Source organism: Hyla sarda, chromosome 3 (assembly GCF_029499605.1).
Source record: "Hyla sarda isolate aHylSar1 chromosome 3, aHylSar1.hap1, whole genome shotgun sequence".
Classification (NCBI taxonomy): domain Eukaryota; kingdom Metazoa; phylum Chordata; class Amphibia; order Anura; family Hylidae; genus Hyla; species Hyla sarda.
In genome coordinates this window covers 155,914,061-155,932,507 of record NC_079191.1, presented here as the reverse complement: position 1 = coordinate 155,932,507, position 18,447 = coordinate 155,914,061, and the positions used below count along the sequence as shown (strand labels likewise).

General features: G+C 41.1%; 1 protein-coding gene across 2 annotated transcripts in view; it reads left to right on the top strand.

The window, feature by feature from the left end:
• The window catches only part of LAMP3 (lysosomal associated membrane protein 3), a 76,739-nt gene extending 58,540 nt beyond the window's left edge, over positions 1–18,199 (top strand). The window contains exons 4-6 of one of the 2 annotated variants that reach the window (XM_056565299.1): positions 5,050–5,107; positions 6,231–6,398; positions 17,448–18,199. In XM_056565299.1, coding sequence (XP_056421274.1) covers positions 5,050–5,107; positions 6,231–6,398; positions 17,448–17,581 — 360 coding nt within the window. In that variant the 3' untranslated portion in view covers positions 17,582–18,199. Of the gene's footprint in view, positions 1–5,049; positions 5,108–6,230; positions 6,399–7,692; positions 8,120–17,447 lie in introns of those variants that run through there. The other variant, XM_056565298.1, reaches the window with a different exon arrangement.
• Positions 18,200–18,447: the final 248 nt, after the last annotated feature.

The following is an 18,447-nucleotide window of genomic DNA, read 5'->3' as shown; positions in this document are numbered from 1 at the left end:
TCAGTGACTTCTATTAGGAATGTTGTAGATGCCCTAATACTATATGTCCAGTTACAGAGGCTTGCTGGAAAGATTTTCTTTATAAGAAAAATTCATATACTGAAAGTCATGAATGAATCACATGCCACTTATAGTTGGGGACAAAAAGCATTAAGATCACTTGAAAAGCTTACACTATTTCTACTTTCTGAAAATATTGAGCAATGATCTGACAATGTAGTTGACTATTTCTCAAGTTTCTTGTTTTGAAATGACTCCATTAGAATTGTGGCAATCATTAATGTGACACAGCTGGTAAGGGCTCTTATGTCTTGCACTAGGTTACCACTTCACTTTTCAAAGTCACAGGTTCTTGTGCTGAGTCTGTGTCTCGAACAACAGCTGTCGCTTAGAGCAAAATATACTGCATATTTTCTACATATAAGTTTCTACTTGTTTTTCTTGTCCTGCATTTTTTGGTTTGAAAAAAAAAAAACGCAAGAAAAAATACCTGAAAAAACGCCAGTGCAATTTCCTGCATCTGGCGTTTTTTTCTCAAGTTTTTTCATTTGTGTAGAAATTGCATTTTTGTCCCCTTTGGCTTTTTTTTTTTTGGTACCCAAAATTAGTTGGGGACCAAAAAAATAAAAATAAATAAAGGATGCTGTAGGGAAAATGTATTTAATGAAATATACATTTTTTATAACGAAATTATAATTTTTAATAAAATGTGTGTTTCACTTTTTTTTCTCTCTTTTTTTGAAATTTTTTAGGTAGTACTACTACTCCCAGCATGGAACACACTGTTCCATGATGGGAGTAGCAGTACCTGTACTAATAGACATGTCGCCCAATGTGATCGTCCAGAATATAGCAGAGATGCAGAGCGGCTCTATACAGCACTCACATCTCTGCACTAAACTCTGGCCAGTGATGTGAATAGAACATTCATATTTTCCACCCAGAGTGGGGATTGGCCGGATGGTTGCAGCCAATCACAGCTCTCAGAGGGAAATATGAATGAGTGATGTTCTATTCATATCACTGGCCAGAGTATAGTGCAGAGATGCGAGCGCTTTATAGAGCCGCTCCACATCTCTGCAGTAGATAGGACGATCACAGCGGATGTCACTTCTGACACCCGCTGTGATCCTCCTTTATAATGTCTAAATGCAGGCAGACACTCTTCTATGGTCCCCTGCACTGACGTATATATATACAGTAACCCCCCGACATGTGATGGCCCCGACATATGATAAAATCGACATACGATGGCCTCTCAGAGGCCATCGCATGTCGATGTCAGCATCGACATACGATGCTTTTATATGTCGGGGCCATCGCATTAACTGCTATCCGACAGCGCAAAATGCTTAAGCTGCTGTCGGATAGCAGTTTAAGCATCCCGGGCAGGTTCGCTTACCTATTCCCGCTGCTCCGGGTCCACTTCGCGATCCTCCGGCATCTTCCGCATCTTCTCCAGGGTCCGGGCCTCGCTTTCCGGCGTCGTTATTACGTCACTACGCACGCCGCGCGGGCGCAGCAGCGTAATAACGTCACCAGAAAGCAAGGCCCGGACCCTGCAGAAGATGCGGAAGAAGCCGGAGGATCCCAAAGAAGACACCGGAGCAGCGGGACAGCATCGGGAGCCCCTGGGACAGCATCGGGAGAGGTGAGGATCTGGTCCGGAGCAGCGGGGACAGGCGAGTACAGCTTCCTATACTTTACATTGCACGGATCCCTCAACATACGATGGATTCGACAAACAATGGCTCGTTTGGAACGAATTACCATCGTATGTTGAGGGACCACTGTACCTATTCATATTTCAAACAGAGAGTTGTGATTGGCTGGAATCATCTGGCCAATCACAGCTCTCTGCGGGAAATATGAATAGGTGTATATATATGGCAGTGCAGGGGACCATAGAAGAGCAGCCGGCCACATCTATACATTATACAGAAGGATCGCAATGGGTGTCATTAGTACAGGTACTGCTACTCCCATCATGGAACAGTGTGTGTTCCATGCTGGGAGTAGTAGTACCACCTAAAAAATAAAGAATAAAAAGAGAAAAACACACACATTACATTTTTATTATTGTCAGCTATATTTTTAGTGCCCTGCCCGCCCACATAAATTGACCCCTGTTTAAAAATTTATAAAAATTTTGTTGTAAAAAAAGATAAATTTTGTTAAATACAATTTTTTCCATGACTACTGTATCTTGTTTATTTATTTATTTTTTATGGTACCCTACGAAATTTTATTAAAAAAGGATTAAAAAACGCTAAACTGAAAAACGCCAAGTGGAAAAAGAATTTTGCAATTTCTCATTGATTTATAGCTAACATCTGACCGCAGCGTTTTTTGGCCGAAAAAAACGCCATGCGGCAGAAATGGCGTTTTTCTTGGCGTTTAAAAAAAAAAAAAAAACAAGTAGAAACTTAGCCTTTCACTGCTGCAAGGCGGATTTCCCACAGCATAAAGTACACTGCGTATATGCTATGTGTGACCCCCACCCTTAGAGTTAAATGAGCACTGTCAGATTCAAAAACTTCTTATATGTACATCTTGACAAAACATTAACCTTTCTAATATACTTCATAAGAAAATGTTATTTCCTTTTTATAGAAATCATGGCTTATAAAATAATGGCTTTGTCCAAGCTGAAGCACGGGCATGGACAAAGTCTAGTAGGTGAGGAGTACTATAAGGCAGGAGAGAGCACAGAGGAGTGCTATAAGGCAGGAGAGAGCACAGAGGAGTACTATCAGACAGGAGAGAGCACAGAGGAGTGATATAAGACAGGAGAGAGCACAGAGGAGTCCTATCAGACAGGAGAGAGCACAGATGAGTGCTATCAGACAGGAGAGAGCACAGAGGAATACTATCATACAGGAGGGAGCACAGAGGAGTGCTATCAGACAGGAGAGAGCACAGAGGAGTACTATCAGACAGGAGTACTAGACCACCCTCACTTACTGGACTTTGTTCATGCCTGTGCTTCAGCTTGGACAAAGCCATGATTTTACAAGCCATAATTTCTATAAAAATGTTATCAAATTTTCTTATGAATATATTAGAAAAGTTAATGTTTTGCCAAAATGTACAACTGTACAAAATGTACAACAAAGTTTTTGTATCTGGCAGTGCAGATTTAAATTAGTGGGGAATGCTGGCTGGAATAGAATTATTGGTGGATGTCTAGAAGATGCCTTTGTGCAAAATGATCCAGTAATAATATGTTAGGTTCAGTTTGGAGATATCAGTGATTTGCAACATATTATTAGAGGAACATTTTAAACAAAGGCATATTAAGCTAGTGGGCACTTCATACACTTCTTATCCAGCCTGCACTGCTGTCTGATTTTTCCATCCAGATGATTTTTTTTGTCTGTGTGAGGTGTGCAAACTTCAATAATGGCTCTATGCCAGCCAGCATCCTCAACTGTGGACACAAATACATTGTCACTTTCCATTACAGTCTATTGGAGATACTAAAACAGAAGAGTAAACTTGCTACCTTATATGATGTATCTACTGAAGACTATCTACTGTAGTCAAGATTCTATTACTGGAGAGAAGAAAATATATTAGGTGTCTTCTGTCTGTTTAAATGTTAACAGAACTGATTGGTGCTTTCTGATATATTTTAATTTTACATTACTCCCATTTAACCCCCTAAGGACGCAGGACGTAAATGTACGTCCTGGTGAGGTGGTACGCCATTAACCCCTCAGGTGCCGGGATCAATACAGATCCCGGCATCTGCGGCAGTTCGCGATTTAAATGAACGATCGGATCGCCCGCAGCGCTGCTGCGGGGATCCGATCATTCAGAACGCCGGACGGAGGTCCCCTCTCCTTCCTCCGTCCGGCTCCCGGCGTCTCCTGCTCTGGTCTGTGATCGAGCAGACCAGAGCAGGAGATGACCGATAATACTGATCTGTTCTATGTCCTATACATAGAACAGATCAGTATTAGCAATCATGGTATTGCTATGAATAGTCCCCTATGGGGACTATTCAAGTGTAAAAAAAATGTAAAAAAAATGTAAAAGTAAAAGTGAAAAAAAAGTGAAAAATCCCCTCCCCCAATAAAAAAGTAAAACGTCCGTTTTTTCCTATTTTACCCCCAAAAAGCGTAAAAAACATTTTTTATAGACATATTTGGTATCGCCGCGTGCGTAAATGTCCGAACTATTAAAATAAAATGTTAATGATCCCGTACGGTGAACGTCGTGAACGAAAAAAAAAAAAAGTCCAAAATTCCTACTTTTTTTATACATTTTATTAAAAAAAAATTATAAAAAATGTATTAAAAGTTTTTTATATGCAAATGTGGTATCAAAAAAAAGTACAGATCATGGCGCAAAAAATGAGCCCCCATACCGCCACTTATACGGAAAAATAAAAAAGTTAGAGGTCATCAAAATAAAGGGATTATAAACGTACTAATTTGGTTAAAAAGTTTGTGATTTTTTTTAAGCGCAACAATAATATAAAAGTATATAATAATGGATATCATTTTAATCGTATTGACCCTCAGAATAAAGAACACATGTCATTTTTACCATAAATTGTACGGCGTGAAAACAAAACCTTCCAAAATTAGCAAAATTGCGTTTTTCGTTTTCATTTCCCCACAAAAATAGTGTTTTTTGGTTGCGCCATACATTTTATGATATAATGAGTTATGTAATTACAAAGGACAACTGGTCGCGCAAAAAACAAGCCCTCATACTAGTCTGTGGATGAAAATATAAAAGAGTTATGATTTTTAGAAGGCGAGGAGGAAAAAATGAAAACGTAAAAATTAAATTGTCTGAGTCCTTAAGGCCAAAATGGGCTGAGTCCTTAAGGGGTTAATTTAGAATACTACCCCCCCCCCCCCCCCCCACACACACACACACACACACACACACACACACACACATCCCCTAAAGATGCTCGTGGTGCATGAACAGAGCCTTAAGCTATGGGTCTTGTATAAGATTTAACATAAAGGAAGAGGGGTTGCGGTGTAACTTAATTTCATAAATCAATTCTTTTCTTTTCTTTCATTTCAGGAGAGCAAGACTTATTACATCGAACAGGTTTCTGTGCAATTTTATGTGGCTTCAGCAGGTAGGACTTGCAAATGGTGGACACTGTCTATGATATAAAAAATACAATATTCATATATTCTAGGGCACCATTAGCCTTCATAGTATTTTTCGCCGTATAAGACGCACTTGGGGGGGGGGGGGGGGGAAGTTGCTGCGTCTTATACGAATACAAGGCGAATACAAACCTATCGGGTCGGTCCCTGCGGCCATCAACGGCCGGGACCCGCGACTAATACAGGACATCACCGATCGCGGTGATGCCCTGTATTAACCCTTCAGACGCGGCGATCAAAGCTGACCGCCGCGTCTGAAGCAAAAGGGACAGTATCCCGGCTGTTCAGTCAGGCTGTTCGGGACCGCTGCGGCGTCCCGAACAGCATACAGGAAACCGGGAGGGACCTTACCTGTCTCCTCGGTGTCTGCTCAGTGCCGGGATCCCCTGCATGGCGGCGCTCTCCATTGATGTCATCACGTCGTCGCGCATGCCGTCCCGTCATCCAATAGGAGCGGCGTGCGTAGCGACGTGATGATGGCGATGTGATGACAGCGATGGAGAGCGTGGATCCCGGGGAAGAAGACGTCCGGAGCGTCGGGGACACTACGAGGACGCGGCGACAGCGATGGAGCAACAACCAGGGCAGCGGTGACGAGCGGTGACGGGTCTGGAGCGGTGGGGACACGTGAGTATTACCTCCTATCCAGTGGTCTTTAACCTACGGACCTCCAGATGTTGCAAAACTACAACTCCCAGCATGCCCGGACAGCCAGCGGCTGTCCGGGCATGCTGGGAGTTATAGTTTTGCAACATCTGGAGGTCCGCAGGTTGAAGACCACTGTTGGGTGCAGAATCTTTTTTTTCTAGATTTTGCACCTTTAAAATTGGGTGCGTCTTATATGCCGGTGCGTCCTATAGGGCAAAAAATACGGTAATCAATCTGATCTCATTCTGCATCAGAATGTTATTCAGTAATTCTATGGTAGTCACTTTAATTGTTGAAGCAATTTCAAAGGAAAACAGAATTATAAAGCAACAATGTGACAGCCCTGTGTCCATGAATAATTAAACACTGATGCCTGTAGCCCAGATAGAAAAGATGAAAATTATTGTTTTACCTACCTATCAATTTTCTGCTTTTCTTCAGGAAAATGGGATGGTACTTCTGGTAAACAAAAACTGTTGCCTACAGATGTTGGGTACTCTGTGACTTGTAAAAGGACTCCTGCAGTACAGCTCGGAGACAAATTAGAGCTTATATTGGCAGATGTTAAACTCCAAGCTTTTGACATTCAGGATGGAAAACTTGGCAAAGGTAAGTTTACATGCATAACATTGAGACAGACATGAATCCTTTCCTGGAAACGGGTACAAAAATAGAAGGATTTAGCACTAAGAATTACTTTGCTCTCAGATTGTAAATATAATTTACTTTGGTACAGACATATTGTGTGATTTGTTGATTAAAAGCTATGAATTTATAGAACTCTTGAAGCTGTATGTCTGGACGTCTGAAGAACTTTATCTAAAGAAGCCAAAATAATGCTTTACTTTAAAAACTTGCTTACAATACGACTATACAATGGTCCCTCAACATATGATGGTAATCCGTTTCAATGGACCATCGTTTGTTGAAACCATCGTATGTTGAGGGATCCGTGCAATGTAAAGTATAGGACAGTCTACAACCTGCGGACCTCAAGATGTTGCAAAACTACAACACCCAGCATGCCCGGACAGCCAACGGCTGTCCGGGCATGCTGGGAGTTGTAGTTTTGCAACATCTGGAGGTCTGCAGGTTGGAGACCACTGGTAGAGGAAGTTGTACTCACCTGTCCCTGCCACTCCGGACCGTCACCGCTGCCCTAGATGTCACCCTCCATCGCTGTCGCCATGTCCCCGGGGTGTCCCCGATGCTCCGGCAAGACCTCTGCTTCCCCGGCATCTTCGCTCTCCATCGCCGCCATCACGTCGTTACACACGCCGCTCCAATTGGATGACGGGACGGTGTGCGCAGCGACGTGATGACGACGATGGAGAGCGCCGACGATGCAGAGGATCCCGAAGAGGACGCGCCGGAGCCCCGAGGACAGGTAAGTGATCGTCAGCTGACCACACGGGGCACCGTAAACGGTTATCCGGTGGCAGGTGAAGCAGTCAGCGCTGCCGGATAGCCGTTTATGCGATGGCCCCGACATACAAAAGCATTGTATGTTGAAATGATCGTATGTCGGGGCCATCGTAGGTCGGCGGGGGGGGGTCACTGTATAAGATTACATTTCTTCACTTCCAGCTGACTTTATTGCACTAGATATCATGCATAAAGTTCTATGTTGTAAGTCGCTTCCTCATCTAAATTACTTACTCTCCCATAAACATGTGACTACAACTTATCTAACTTCCTCTAAAGCTCATTCACTACTATTAAATCTGCATGTAGACATCACAGAGACCAGAGGTAGCACATGTGACATCAAATCTAGCAGACAGACAACAGATTTAATATGTGCTGTCAGCAAGATCTCATGCACAGCAATGACATTTATCTGTTAGATCTACCCTAGAAGTGACATTTCATCTGCAAATTTCTGCTGTGACTTTAATTGCAGAAAGAGTCTGCTTTCCAGACAGAAACAATCTGTTAATTCCAGTGGGTGTTGCCTTGGCGATTGTGGGGCTGATACTTATAATTCTACTGGTGTTCCTGCTTACAAGAAGAAGGTGGATTTCAGGATATGAACGAATCTGAATCTCACCCAATCATAGCTGACTTCATCATTGTCATTTTAACTGCTTGCAACTGTGGCCCCCTGCTCCTGCCAGTAGAAGAGGCTTAGTTTCCCATGCTTTACATTTTTTTTGCTTTGCAGTATTTAGAACCATCACAAACATGACAGAAATGTTTTTGTAGTTTTTGAGTTAGTAAGTAAATATTGAACTTACTAATATTTTACAAAACAAATCAACTGATTACTTATTCATTCAGTTTGAGGGTAGGGTCACACGGGTCATATTTTTCTGCATATTTGCAGCTGCGTATTTTCCTACCTATTGAAGTCAATGGGTAGCAAAATACACAGCTAATTTTGCTACCCATTCACTTCAATAGGAAGGAAAATACACAGCAGCAAATATGCAGCAAAATACGGCACTTGTGACCCTACCCTAAAAAAGAATTTCAGAAGAGTTGTCATAAATGCCAAAAATGTATCTGCCTTTTTTCCCCTGAAACAGCGCTGCTCTTGTCCCCAAGATGTTGCAGTACAATCCCATATATTTTCAAAGAAATACTTTTTTCAAAGCTTTTTTCTAATCTCAGTCAACCTCTATGGTTAAAATAATCCCAGGCTATGCGCTGTTTCTAGATTTTGCACTGCATCCTATATACCTATCAATTATACTATACCATCTGTCTTGTTGAATGATTTTTTTTTTTTTAGTTTATTATAGGGGCTATTCCAAGAAGAAAATATATCTATAATATTACATAATATAACAACAACAATATAATAACAATATTATCTATCCACACAAACAGAAGTCCCTTGTTTACTGAGTGAAAGGGCTGCTACATTTCCTGCTGAAGGTAGCATAGGACAGCATTCGACTATCTTCAGCAGTCCCATAGAGAGTATATGGAGCAGCAGTTGAGTATATTTGCTGTTTATCCACTCACTTAGGTTGGAATTACATATGTCCTTTGTCTGGCATATGTGAACCCTAGATCTTGACGCAAATGATCCCACAAGTAATTACAACATGCATCAGTTGTGTAGCATCTGGCATCCATTTTTTCTTTTTTTCTGAACATTGGACAAGGGAACACAGAAAGATGCGTTCCCCAATCTGGTGCCGGTACGGTGCATCCAACCATAAGGCGTCCAAACTGAGATGCCAGATGAATGTGAACTGTCCCATTCTAGCATTAGTTTGTGTATGCGTGCAGTCTCATTCTAGCATTAGTTTGTGCATGCGTGCAGTCTCGAACCAAGACTGCATTGGTCCAAGACTGCACGCATGCACAAAGATTGGGACCCATCACTACAGATATTGACAAAGTATCTCAACCTTATACCGGCAAAGCTGGTAAGAAGCCTCCAGCACAGGACCTCTATCCCCCTCTCACACCTTTCCCCAAGCCGTCGGGGTAGAGAGGGAGAATCTCTGAGGATCTTTTACGCTGCCATATACTGGATATACATCACCAACCCATCACCAACCCGTCACCAACAGACCTGGTAAGAGACACATAGTGCTGGACTTCCTATTCTCCCTTACCATTTGTCCCCGTGCCGTCGGGGTATAGCGAGTGCTGGGCTGCGCATTCGACCAGCCTTGTGCAGACAAGGATTCAGTGGGCTCCCATTCTGTAGTCTCCAGCACTGCCGAGCGCAGCCCCAAAGTATACAGCAGCCCCATACTGGGTTTAATCTATTAGCGCCGCTTGTGCCAACTAATTGTTTAATGAACTGTGACTCATATGACCCTAGCGATAAGTCAGCAGTATAAATTGGACTATCGCATCGCGCTCATTATAGCGCAGTTTACATATGTCCCCACTATTTCGTTAATTTTATCTTGTGTATCGCTAGTTTTTAATGTATATAATTACTATTTATAAATTACATGTATTGTGAGGTGTCCTAAGCAAGGGCCCTGCTTGGGATCTCACTTTTATATAATTTACTATTCACAATAAATGTAATTTTATTAGATACAATCCTGATTTCCCTTTCTTCCTTTTCTCATTCTAACTGTCCCAATTTTTCTCCCTTTTTCCCCCGCCTATAGCCTAGTAGGACCGTTTCATTTATATTTTATAGTGTTATATTTGGCACATTTGGGTATGTGCAACACAGTATCCTCGGCTTAGGCCCCTTCCGTTTTATGCAGAGCTCCCACACCTATGTATTTTGTATTTCCATTATTTATGGATGTCTAAAGTTTATGGACAACGAAGATGCAGATTTACCTGAAGCACTAAAAAACTCCCTATAATCAATAAATGTGCTTCCTACACTTAAAGTAACTTCTTGCAGGTCACATCATAATATACATTAAGCAATGCTATTGTCCTTTGTGTGTAAAAGAGAAATGTAATTGTGTAATTGTATATGAGATGTTAGACTGATAAAAATGGACCACTTGGAATTTAGATAGTATAACTACATAACATGCTGGAATAACCCAGAAAGACTGTGGCAACAAATACTTCCTCTTTACTCTCCACAGCTTATGACAGTCACAATACTATAGCGGCATTTTGAAACAAACCACACGTCATGTGATTTGTGATAAATGACTAAGCTGTCACATGTTCTCCTTTGTTTCAGTTTTTCTTGCTTTCGGCTGTGCCGTCTATGAAACAATGTAAAATCACACAATGATTTCAATAAATTGGCTAAAATATCTATATCATCCCCATTTGAACATGAATTTTACTAAACATAACATAAAATGATATTCAGCTTTTACATAACTTATCACTGAAGTCTCCACAGTGTCAACAGTGATGATAACTGGGGAACTTTACATAAAGACTATTGTTTGTGTTAATTTAACACTTTCATGTCCTATAGAGCTCCATACAAAATGTACAGACATTAGTCATGTACAGTACTGTGTAAACATTTTAGGCAGGTGCAGAAAAGTGCTGCAAAGTAAGAAGGCTTTCAAAAGTAGAAGTGCCAAGAGTTTAATTTTATCTATTAGCAAAATACAAAGTGATGAACAAAAGATAAATCTAAATAAAATCAATATTTGGTGTGACCAACCTTTGTGTTCGAAACACCATCAGCTTATCTATGTACACGTGCACGAACTGATTTTATAGGATTATAGGGGTAGATTTATCAAAACCTGTGTAGAGGAAAAGTGATGCAGTTGTCCATAGCAACCAGATTCCAAAAAGGAAATTTGATGGGTTGCTATGGGCAACTGCTCAACCTTTTCTCTGCACAGGTTTTGATAAATCTCCCCCATAGTCAGGTGTATGATTAACCAATTATACCAAACAGGTGAATATAATTATCCTTTTGATATGGAGGTTGACACACAGTCATTAACTATGTAGGCTTAAAAAGGGTTAAGGAACAGCCAAATTCTGTTAAAAAGATGAGCTTGTGGAAAACAGTGGCATGTCAAACGTCTTACACAAAGGTGACACTAAGTACAACAACAAGGCACAAGGTAATTTTACTGTATCGGCAAGATCTCTACCAGCCAAAGATAGAGGTTTCAAGATGTCCTCTGCAAGTTCTTATAAAGAAGCACAAAGAAACGACACTGTGTAGACACAGTGTCATCTAAGATAAACTGTGCAGCAGATGAAAGACCCACTTTTTTCAGAGTGGTGTAATTAGCTCAGAACTTGCAGAAACCAGTGGGATTCTGGTTCCCCTATCTACTGTTTGGAGAAGTCCGGCCAGAAGTGGTCTTTGTAGCAGAATTGCAGCCAATAAGCAATACCTTTAACCCCTTACGGACCAAGCGTTTTTCTTTTTTTGCACTTCCGTTTTTTCCTCCTTACCGTTTAAAAATCATACAGTGGGAATCAAAAGTTTGGGCAACCCAGGTAAAAATTTGTATTAATGGGCATAAAGAAGCCAACGAAAGATGGAAAAAACTCCAAAAGGCATCAAATTACAGATTAGACTTTCATAGGCTAGGTTTCCACTTGGTTTTTTTTCTGGCAGTTTTTGGATATCTGCTACTGCAGTTTTTGAGCCAAAGTGTATTCAAAATGAATAGGACATATAAAGGAAGGACTTAGACTTCTCCTCCCTTACGGATCCACTTCTGACTTTGGCTCAAAAACTGCAGTGGCAGTTTTCCAAAAACTGCCAGAAAAATACCAAGTGGAAACCTAGCCTTATAATAAATCAACAAAAGTTAGATTTTATTTCCATCATTTACACTTTCAAAATAACAGAAAACAACCCTGCAGAATTTATAGCATGCACTTCCCCCTTTGCAAAGCTGAGACCTGCTAGTGTCATGGATTGTTCTCAATCATCATCTGGAAATACCAGTTGATGTCATTCTCAAAGGTTTTAAATGCCCAGGCTCATCTGACCTTGCCCCAACAATCAGCACCATGGGTTCTTCTAAGCAGTTGTCTAGAAATCTGAAACTGAAAATAGTTGACGCTCACAAAGCTGGAGAAGGCCATAAGATGATAGCAAAACATTTTCAGATGTCAATATCCGCTGTTCAGAATGTAATTAAGAACTTGCAGTCATCAGGAACAGTGGAAGTTAAAGCAAGATCTGGAAGACCAAGAAAAATATCAGACAGAACAGCTCGCAGGATTGTGAGAAAAACGATTCAAAACCCACGTTTGACTGCACAATCCCTGCAGAAAGATCTGGCAGAGACTGGAGTTGTGGTACACTATTCCACTATAAAGAGATACTTTAAAGGGTACAAATATGGTCTTCATGGAAGAATCATCAGAAGAAAATCTCTTCTACATCCTCACAACAAAAATCAGCATTTGAACTTTGCAAATGAACATATAGACAAGCCTGATGCATATTGGAAACAAGTTCTGTGGACCGATGAGGTTAAAATTGAACTTTTTGGCCGGAATGAGCAAAGGTACGTTTGGAGAAGAAGGGGAACAGAATTTAATGAAAAGAACCTCTGTCTAACTGTTAAGAATGTGGGTGGATCAATCATGCTTTGGGGTTGTATTGCAGCCAGTGGCACTGGGAACATCTCACGAGTAAAAGGAAAAATGGATTCAATAAAATTTCAGCAAATTTTGGATGCTAACTTGATGCCATCTGTGAAAAAGCTGAAGTTAAAGAGAGGATGGATTCTACAAATGGATAATGATCCTAAACACACCTCGAAACCCACAGGGGATTACATCAAGAGGCGTAAACTGAAGGTTTTGCCATGGCCTTCACATTCTCCTGACCTCAACATAATTGAAAATCTACGGACAGACCTTAAAAGAGCAGTGCGTGACAGACAGCCCAGAAATCTCGAAGAACTGGAAGACTTTTGTAAGGAAGAATGGGCAAAGATACCTCAAACAAGAATTGAAAGACTTTTGGCTGGCTACAAAAAGCGTTTACAAGCTGTGATACTTACCAAAGGGGGCAGTACAAGATATTAACTCTGCAGGGCACCCAAACTTTTGCAGATGCCATTTTTTTATTTTCTGTTATTTTGAAAGTGTAAATGATGAATATAAAATTTAACTTTTGTTCACATATTTTAAGAATGTCTAATCTGTAATTTGATGCCTTTTGGAGTTTTTCTCATCTTTCTTTGGCTTCTTTATGCATATTAATATACATTTTTACCTGGGGTGCCCAAACTTTTGAGCCCCACTGTAACCCTTTAAATTTTGCACCTAAAAAAACCATGTGAGGGCTTTTTTTTTCTTTTTTGCCACCAATTCTACTTTGTAAAGGCATCAGTAATTTTACCCAAAAATCTACGGCAAAACGGAAAAAAAATCATTGTAAGTCAAAATTGAAGAAAAAACGCCATTTTGTTAATTTTGGGGGCTTCCGTTTCTACTAGGGATCGACCGATTATCGGTTTGGCCAATATTATCGGCCGATATTCACGATTTTGGACATTATCGATATCGGCAATTACCTTGCCGATAATGCACCACTGGGGACCCCTGTGATCTTCCACGCCGCACCCCGTTAGAATCAGCCCCCGGAGCGTGCTAGCTCCGGGTCTGAATACTGGCGATCACGGGGACGGAGCATAGTGATGTCACAGCTCCGCCCCCCATGTGATGTGCAATATTTGGCTGTAACAGAAGACAGTTTGTAGGCAACAGTAAAGCATGATGGATATTCCTTTTTGGGCTGCATTTCAATGGATGGAGTTTGGGATTTGGTTAGGAATAATGGTGTCATCTAGGCCAAGAAAAACAGGCATAACATCCATCAAAGAGGCATCTGATATGGCCCCCGCAGAGCCCTGATCTCTACATAATCAAGTCTGTCTGGGATTACATGAAGAGACAGAAGGATTTGAGCAAGGTATTTCAAGATGTCTAGAACAACCTTCCTGCTGAGTTCCTTCAAAAACTTTGCAAGTGCACCTAGAAGAATTGCTGCTGTTTTAAAGGCCACACCAAACATTGATTTGCCCAAAGCATAAATCCTAATCCACAAAAGCGTGGCTTCACCAGAAGAAGATTAATGTTTTGGAATGGCCAAAGCCCAGACCTTAATCCAATGAAACATCTGTGGGGTGTTTTGAAGAGAACTGCGCACAGGTGATGTCCTCGCAATCTGACAGACTTGAAGCGCTTTTGCAAAGAAGAGTTGTCAAATATTGCCATGTCAAGATGTGCCATGCTAATAGACTCTTACCCAAAAGAATGATTGCTGTAATAAAATCGAAAAATGTATCTTTGTTTAATTATTAACATCACAAGAACATGGCATTTTAAAAGATGTGTGTAGATATCATGTGGGGCAGGGATATGTGAAGCCCTGAGCTCAACTACAGCCACTTTCCCTGCCTACTTGAGTATCCGCCTAGGAGACAGATCTTCAACTGGCGGGGGTCCCCTGAGTAAGTGCAGGAGCGTAACAAGGTCCAAAACAGTAAACAAAACACTGTACAGATGTCAGGGAAGCAGGCAAGGATACAAAGGGTTAACAGGCAAAGCACATGGTACTAATCACTAGCAATTAACAGAAAATGACAAGTCAGACCCTTAATTAACCCATAAGTCAGAACCAGGTCCATTCACTACTGCCAGATTCTCTTCTGTCCATTCACTACTGCCTTTTCTGTCTAGCACTAAACTCAAATAAAAAAAAAAAATATATACCACATATACTCGAATATAAGCAGAGTTTTTCAGCATGATTTTTCGTGCTGAAAATGCCCTCCTCGGCTTATACTCGAGTGAACCAAAAAAATTTATAAATATGGGGGGATGATCCGGTCCATTCAGCTTTGCTGCAGGGACCTTCCGCATTCTGGTGGGGAGGGTGACCCAGTCCGGGCTGTCCATCTTCACCGGGAGGCCCTCTTCTCTGCTCCGGGCCGGTTCCGGACAAGTGACGCTGCATTGACGATGACACGCAGGGATGTCCGTGACATCAGGAGCGTTCCTGCGCACGGACATCCCAGCACGGCAGCATCAATTCACCATCACTTGTCCGTTGCCACTACTAGGCAACAGGACCGAGAGAACTGGGGAAGTGAGTAGACAAGGTGGGCCTGTGATGACGAGGGGGTAGTCTGGATGATGACGGGGGATATTGACTGGGGGTGATGATGACGAGGGACTGGATGATGACAGGGGGGTTTACAGGGGGTGATGATGACAGGGGGGGCCTGGATAATGACAGGGGGATGATGCATTTCCAACCCTATGCTTATACTCGAGTCAATACGTTTTCCCAGGTTTTTGGGGTGAAATTAGGGGCCTCGGCTTATATTCTGGTCGGCTTATACGGTAAGTAATATGGGCTTATCAGAACTTAAACCTCCTTCACACATCTATCGGTTTGATTATTATTCCCTTGTAATAAAATGCCATGAATTTCAAGTGTCTTTCTCCATGAATTTCAAGTGTTTAGAACTGCAAAGACTAAAGATCTATTTTAAAAGTTGGAAATGTAACAAAATCCACGACCTATAATATTACACACCTTGAAAGATCATGCCTGAAAGCAGATAATGTAGTGAATGCATTTGTCCAGACTTGTTGACAGCTAGATGCACCTTTATGGAAAAATTGACACAGAATGGATAAAATAAATAAAATAAACATTAAAAACATATATGAATGGCTTATAAAAACTCATAAACCTAATATGTTAACAGAGATGTATACATACAAACAATGTTAAAGAGAAACAGACAGTTAGTTCACCCACACTAAACTCAGTCTACTGGGTTATAGTGCAGGTAAAGAGTTGTAAAATGAGGGTTCACTTACTGAAATCCATTGGTTAGAAGTTATGGTTGCAAATAGTTTTATTCCTAATGCACCCCAGCGTGCATTGAAGGCAGGGAGCCGGATGGTCGGCTCCCCTGCCTCATCTTTATTCACTTCCTAGCCCACTACTACCCAGCCTGCTCCTGTCTTCAATATTCAAAAATGTCACTCTCACATCACTAGGACGTGAGACCCGTTGGGGGGAGGTGAGCATGTCTCCACAGATGCCTCGCTACACCTGACTTCTGGGTATAGCAAGCCAGCGGCGCCTGTGCTCTTCTCAGAGAGCTCACCTGCCCCCGCTGGCTCTCACGTCCTAGTGACGTGAGAGTATAGAATTTGAATAATCAAGTCGGGGGCGGGCCGGGGAGTGAAAATAGATAAGGCAGGGGAATAAAACTATTTAGGAATAAAACTATTTACAACCACAACTCTGCACCTCCTATCCAACAGATTTCAGTAAGTGACCCCTTATTTTACAGCTCTTTACCTGCACTATAACCTATTATACTGGGTTTAGTGTGGGTGAACTAACTGCCAGATTCTCTTTAAAATAATAGATCAGAGTGTACAAAGTTTATACAAACTATAGCAGTTTACATCCACACAGGCTTGTGTTCTCAAAAACACTGAAACTGAGGCCAGGCAATATTTGACCCTCAACTGCAAATATGTATACTGCATTACCACAAACAGCCATTATGCTACCAAAATCTTCATTTTTCATATAGCACAGCACTGTAAAGCCCTGCAGCATATGTTGGCACTATATCATTATTATCCTAAATAGTAATCACAAATCCCAAAACCTAATCTAATGCAGTTATCATATTTTATATATAGACAGGATAGGGACAGTGTGAAATGTACACATTTTATTGATATTTGTAGGCATAGTGGGAGTGTTTGGTGCAACCTATTTAATGCTATACAGTTGCTGGTAAACACCTGGGTGGTGGAGTTAATAGATGGCACACTTAAAGGGGTACTCTGCCTCTAGACATCTTATCCCCTATCCGGCCACTGGGACCACCCCCAACCCCCCCACGCAATCTGCAGCCCGGCACCCCGCCGTTCTGAACATTTATCAGAACAGTAGCAGTGCTTGGCAGCGGGCGGTCCTAATGTAAAGGGGATAGGAGAGAAGATGTCTAGGGGCTGTGTACCCTTTTAAGTGAAGAAGGGGGATTGGATGAGCATTTCCTGGCAAAAAAAGATCTCTGTATGTGAACCATAGAGCAAGTATGAAGAAATATTTACGTTAAAGCTACTATTTATATTCAGAAGTTAATGAACCAAACTAATAACTATTTAATTAGTTTGTGTATTTACTAATCCATTGACAAAAAGTCATTTGATGATCCATATAGAGCATTGTATTTATAATGTATTTTATACAACTCACTGAGATCTGTTTTATTTTTACAGAGGAGACGTGTTCGTATGATCGCAACATTACTGCTGTGGCAATTGCTATAGCGGTAGTTGTTATTATAGTAATAGCAATCGTGCTCTACTTCATTTGGCACAAGAAAAGATCATCTGGATATGAGCGGATCTAAGTGTGATGGCATATTACACTGACTGAAGGCCTTGAAAATTGCAGCTACAGTGTTATTAAGAAAGACAAACTAGAAAAAAGTGTGTGTAAATATTTTTTTTTCAGTCACAGAAACACACACAGCTGTTCTATTATTTACTTTTACTGCAGCAATCTGAACGCATTTTTTTCTGCTTTGTTTTTTCTTTAAAACAAAACATATATGGTACTTTGGAAATAGACATTGTATGGTACTTACACAGAATATTTGGAGGTGCTACTTAAATTATAATCAGTGTTGTCCCCACAACAGGATATGATTAAAAAGAGACATCTTTCTGCCAGATATATCAAGTATATGTTCAAAACATTAATAATTCTGCTGATATTTTTGATCTCATGGGCTATACAATCAACCATAAAAATCGACTGTTTGTAAAATACCAGGAGGGAAGTAACAGAGTTTGCAATCAAGTAAACATCACTGTCATCAGATTATTTTTAAAGAGTACCTGTCACAAAATGAAACTTATAATATGTAATTATTAGACATTTTGCTATTTACTTGCTGTTAAAATTCTCAACCTTTATATGTTTTCAATGTGATTAAAAAATTGGCCATTAGGTGTCTCTGTTCTGTTCCCTGCTGCAAGTCAAATAATTAGGGTGCATTCACACCACGTTTTGTACATACGGGTGCCAGATCCTGCGGGGGGAGGGGCAAACTGGGCGCTCCCGTACCCCTGCCGGATCAGCCCGTGACTCCATTTACTTTAATGATCCGACCGGAGTCAAACAGTGACTCCGGTCAGCTCAGTTTTGACCCGTATGCGGTTTTGGACCGGACCTAAAACCGTAGTATACTACGGTTTTAGGTCCGGTCAGGAA